General features: G+C 32.5%; 1 protein-coding gene across 2 annotated transcripts; it reads right to left on the minus strand.

Moving 5' to 3' along the window:
* Positions 1-4921: 4921 nt before the first annotated feature.
* On the minus strand, positions 4922-5580 carry BDBG_16432 (the record flags this gene model as incomplete). 2 transcript variants are annotated; one of them, XM_031724385.1, is made up of 2 exons in its annotated part: positions 5536-5580; positions 4922-5380 (listed from the first exon to the last, which is right to left on the minus strand). In XM_031724385.1, the coding sequence occupies exon 2, from the start codon at positions 5351-5353 to the stop codon at positions 4922-4924; it is 432 nt and encodes a 143-aa protein (XP_031576596.1). In that variant the 5' UTR covers positions 5354-5380; positions 5536-5580. The 2 variants fall into 2 exon arrangements, with proteins under 2 accessions (XP_031576596.1, XP_031576595.1); XM_031724384.1 differs by having other exon boundaries at positions 4922-5580.
* Positions 5581-6078: the final 498 nt, after the last annotated feature.

The raw sequence follows: 6078 nt of genomic DNA on the forward strand, positions 1-6078 counted from the left end.
TCATAATTGACTTGCTTATTTCTATATAATGAGAATGTTGTATGTTTTCTTCACTGTATCTGACTATAAGATTAAGCATTTTCATTTCACTCTCAACTTAGATGTAAGATTATGAATGAAGATCTGTAAACAGAAAGATATTAAAAGCTCTTCATTCAATACAAGATAATGTAAGCTGAAGTGTGTGAAGTATAATGTAAGATCACTCACTTGTCTACACTCAGTGAAGTGTTCATAATACTTAGACTGACCGTGTGACCGTGTCTGGGACCAGGACCAGATTTTTTGATAGTCTCATTACCAATTCGACTGATCCCATTACACGGTTTTAACATTAGATAGTAGTCTCATACTGTCTCAGTGGGACTTACTGTCTACTCTTGTCACATTTTCCAAATGAGACCATGATTTCCACTTCTCAATTTAAATTATTTTTATTGCTTTAAATGACTTTAAATCTCATTTGAGCGTTACCAAAAAGCGTTACTTTTTAAAAAATTAAAAATAGTCTAAAAAAAACCTTAAAATGTCTAAAAATAGTAACTTTATGCTAAGAATGGGACTAAATGGAACCAAATGGGACCACTTTCTCATTTTTTTCAAGTCATGGTTTCATTTTAAGATCTGATATATAGTCACTTTACCTGTTTTTTTGATAGCCAGTCCCAGCGGGATTCACGCCAAGAAATGTATGAGACCAGACCAAATGGGACCAAATGTGAAATTCATGGTCCCGGCGGCCAGTCTAATAATACTTATCTCATATATTCACTTTCTTAAAGTTATACAAGATTCATTTGAAAAACTCATTTCATATTTGTAAAAATGAATATCACTTCAGATCTGTAAGATTCATCTTTTCATCAGTTATTTATAATGACTTCACTTTTCTATATAGAAATACAGCAGATCTTAAAACTTGTTAAAATTTCATTAACTGTCTGTCTGTGAGTTCACATTCAATTCAATAATATAATTATATCTGACTTAGTCAGCTGATTGCAGCATTATTTTTTCAGTCATTATTAAAGCTTAATAACTTCAGCAGATCTTCTGACTTAATGTATTTCATACTCAGATTCTCATCCTGCACAGCAGTCTCTGATGATATGTATACTTCTAAAGAGATTGTAAATGATTATGATAAGATCTTCAGATTCAGTGTAGTTATCTATCTGTGTAAATGTTCAATCTTCTACTGCAGATCTAAGATCTGGTTTTCTCTATTCTTATTAATAATGATAATTGCATCAGTGAAGCTCTTCATAGTGAATGCTTGATTCACAGTGAATGTTAATTATTATTTGACTTCTGCCTCAGCCTGCTACTGCATACACAAGGCCTCAATCTCATTTAGAATTCTTGTATATATACAGAGCTTTGATTTCAGTTCAGCAGTCTCAGCTACTTTTCTTACTGCTTTAAGTAAACTCTCTGAGAGATTCTGCATATCTTCTGATTCAGGTAGCAGAGAAGGGTGTTGTTTATATCAGCTAGAAAAGATATTCATTTCAGTGATTTCTCATTGATTGTATGATGTCTATTATTATATTACTATATTATTATATCACTATATTACTGTATCACTATATCATTATATGATTTCTGTTATCATCATACAACTCTGATAATGATCATCTCTCTCTTTTTATTCTTCTTTTGAGTAGGGAGTGAACTTCTTTGAATCTGGTTTATCACTTTCATTCTCTTTCTCACACCTCATCTATTCGCATACATGATATTTGCCTGAGTATGAAGTTTTCTCTCAATAAGTGAAGCAGTATCAATCAGATGCTCTTTCACTCATCACTCTTCATACACTATCTTTTAAGATGTTCTAGAACCACACTGACATAATAACTATAAATTACTTTGTAGACAGAATTATCACACTCTGAAGAAGCCTGCACTTCTCACTGATTTTTAGACATGCTACCAGATATGATTCAAAGATTGCTTAAGTCAGTGTATAATTACAGGTGTATGCTGGCTTCTTATATATTATAATATCATATGCTAAATTAATTAGCGGCCGCTATGGCCCCTTTACACTCATACGCGTACACTAGTAGTTCGGAAGCGGCCGCGTTATTATCCGATGGTCGTACGTTCTTCCGAACCACACTTTTTCTTTTTCTTTTTTTTTTTTTATTCATTCTGATTTTTTCTTGTTTTTGTTTTATTTTTTGTTTTTTATTTTATTTTTTGTATTTTATATTTTTTTTATAATTAAAATTATATAAATTATAATCTATATTTAGAAAAGTAATGATATTTAATAACACTCTTTATTGAATTTTTAACAAATGAGTACTATGTTATAATATTATGTAAGTGAGAAGTGATTTCATAGTCTCATTTAATATCATTCTCAATAATGAGATCAGAATGAAAATGTAACTAAGAATTCAAACATATTCTTTATTCAGAACTAGATTTTTATTTGAAAAGTGAATCTGAGACCTTTAATATTTAAAATAACATGATTTGAAATCAATGTGATGAACACAAATCATGATCAGAAGTAATGCTTTTAGATAACATAACAACTGTAAAGTTTGATTCTGGTCTCAGACACGGTTACACGGTCAGTCTAGTAAAGTGTAATGAAATCGTCTATATAATTGATTGAGTGCAGCTTGTCATATTAGCCTCTTCTTTTCAAAAGCAGTTCTCATCAGTCAAGAGCTACTGTTTTAAACAATATGAAACTCAGAGTTCAGATCAGATGATTATATCTAACTCAGTTTATAAGATATTATTGACTGCAGCTGTGAAGTCTCTTATCAAGAATATTCTCAATTTCTTACTCAAGCTCATTGTCTTCTTCTATAATGCCTGGCAGCTGTCAGTTAAAAGTCAGTTAAGAAGAGAATCAGTCAGTGATAGTGTAGCAGAGTAAGCTTGTGTGAAAGACATTATAAATCTCTGATAATATATCAAGATAATAGTTGTAACTATCTAGAATTTCCATCACTTTATACTTAACATAGCAGTAATTCAGTGTATAAGATAAATGTAAGAGGTCTACGCTGAATAGATCGGTATAATATTGATAGATCTTATATAATAAAGAGAAAAATATTAGAGAAGAAAAGAAAGAGAAAGCATGAGAATCAGTGATCAGAGTGAATATTTATACATGTATGTAATAATGTAAGCAGTGAAGCTTCAAGATGAAAGAATCTATACATGTTCATAGCAGCTGAGAATCAGTGATCAAGAATGACTAAGAATTGAAGTGTACATATTCAAGAATGAAGTAAAAGAATCTATGAAGTGTAACAGAATAGTCTATATAATTGATTAAGTGCAGCTCATCATATTAGTCTCTTTCTTTCAGAAGCAGTTCTTATTAATCAAGAGCTGCTATTTTGAATAATGTGAAACTCAGAGTTTAGATCAGTTAATTATAGTCAACTCATTTCATGAGATATTACTAACTGTGACTGTGAGATCTCTCATTGAGAATATTCTCAATCTCTTACTCAAGCTTATTATCTTCTTCTATAATATCTGACAGCTATCAGTCAGAAGTCAGTTGAGAAGAGAATGAGTCAGTGACAGTGTGATAGAGCAAGCTTGTATGAAAAACATCATAAATCTCTGATAATATGTTAAGATAATAGTTATAACTATCTAAGACTTCTATCACTTTATATCTGACATGATAGTAATCTAGTGTATGAGATGAACATGTGATTCATATATTCTTGAGATTCAATCACATAAGATCTTCTATCTTATACTGCTCTGTGAGATCTTGTCAGATGTTAATTTGATCTTCTTAGTCTTATTTCACAGTTATTATAAAGGTCTTTACTCAGTCACAGACATCTCAGAGCTTCATTACTATATTATTAGTGATCTGAATCAGACTGCAGAGGTTCAGTATGAACTGTATAATCTCTAGAAGATTTAACACTTTCATATAATATCTATATATAAGAAAGAATGAGCTTATATCTGTTGAAATAACATCTTAACTGTTGATAGTGATCTCTGTATGTAGAAGAAGATTATATCAATCATCTTATAAGTAATTACAGAACTTATAAAGATAATTCTTCACAGTCTGAATTATTCATTCTGATGCATTATCAGTTTCAGAGTGATAGATAGTTAACAAGTGACATATAATCTGAAGAACTTGACAGATTCTTGTTCAGAGAGTACTTATAAATTGACAGTCTTAATCTGATACTATAGATCTTGATAATTTATATATCTGATAGAACAGACTCTGTAGAAAAGCTTCAGCAATCTGTTCAGTATTCATTTTATCACAAGATTTTAATATTACATCTTTACTTAATCAATTTATAATGATCAGAATGTTTTTACAACTCTTACTCTTAGAGAGATTAATAGTAAAGTTAATTATCATATCTTATCAGATTCTATTAGAAACATTGAGCAGTTTCAGCAGATCTTTTTCACAGTTCTTTTATAAGATGACAGAAGAATAATAGTTGCAGTTTCAGACAAAGTGTCTGATACTGTTTAATATCTCAGATTAGTAGAATTCTCAGAAGATTATTCTATACAGTTATTCACAGTCTGAATAATCAGTTATATATGAATCATACATCTCTTGCATTATCTGAGTGTATAAGAGTTTGAAGTGAGAGACTCAGTATCATTCATGAAATTATAGAGTGTTATTGTCATTAATTGAACATTCTAAGATGTTGATTCTTATATGTAGTTCGGAGAGGAATTGAGATGCTTCTTGATGTACTGCTTCAGTGCTTCAGTGAGTGCTTGAAGAAGTTTATCAGTTTAAGCTGTTACATGTCATAATTCATCTAGTGTAGATTCAGAAGAAGTTGAGATATCAATATCAGTGTCAGTGTCAGTTCAGAGAGAGAGTATTCTAATCAGAGAACTATGTATAGTATCATGAGTTATTTCATCTTGATTAACTAATATCTTCAAAAAACAAAAACCGCTCCACCACGAACTCGCTCGATTTTTCGAATAAGAACCCGCCGATAGATCCATCGAAAAGCCCTCGATCATACGAGCATTTTGACCCCATCGCCGACCGCATACCCCGTGTGGTGGTGGAGTTATCCAGCCAAACGTGAACCGGACGTTGTTCAAAGCTCCAGTGTGGGATTATCCCCCGTTCTCCCCTACCACACCACAACCCCGGGCCAGAGTGCCATACAAATTGTAAGGTGAAGTGACCTAGCCATATGCACCAATCTTCTCGATTTTGGAAGATCCCCGACCTGTAGTTGTGGAGATATCCGAGGAGCGACCTCCGCGAAAACCCTGTCCATCTTTGATGTTCCAAAACACCAACGCCAAGTCTCACCCTCGTACCGCCCTTCCCAATCTGGCCCATCCCCGGCAGAAAAATACAAAAAGATACCTCAGCGATAATATCAAGCACATAATCAACAGACTCTTCTGAAGTGCAACCTCCACGGTCCGCCGCCAGTGTATCTAGACTTCAACACCAAGTCTCACCCCTGTACTACCCCTCTCAATCTGGCCCATCCCCAGCAGAATGATACAAAAAGATACCTCAGCAACAGCATTCAATACATAATCAGTGAACAATGAGTCAACAGCACATCAACAACTATAAAATCAGTATACCCCAAGGTCTGACTGAGCCTTTGATCCCTGCACAGTGAGATATATTAAATCTAGTTTTAATATCTCAATATTCAATAGATTCTGCAAGGAATTGAGAACAGCAACACTAGGTTTCTATTGAATTTGAGAATTAACTCTATATTGATATAATCATTGACAAAGTCTTCTATTTTGAGATATAAATAACCAGTTTCTCTACATCCCGCTGGCAATATTTATATTATCATATAGAAACAGACTTATATTCTCTATAATATCAAGACTCTGAAGAGGGAAAGTCTTGATAGAGAGTATACAGTAGTGCATATCTTAGCAGTTTCTATCTTATTCTTCTGCAGCAGTTAATGCAAAAAAAAGATCTTAGAAATAGTTTTTTACTTCTCTTGAAAAAGTAAGGTGTTTTTCTCTGGGTTTTACACAATATTCTTACAAAGAATTAAAAACAGAGTTGTTTTCTGTCATAATTTC

The sequence above is a fragment of the Blastomyces gilchristii genome (genome assembly GCF_000003855.2).
Source record: "Blastomyces gilchristii SLH14081 genomic scaffold supercont1.2, whole genome shotgun sequence".
Taxonomy (NCBI): domain Eukaryota; kingdom Fungi; phylum Ascomycota; class Eurotiomycetes; order Onygenales; family Ajellomycetaceae; genus Blastomyces; species Blastomyces gilchristii.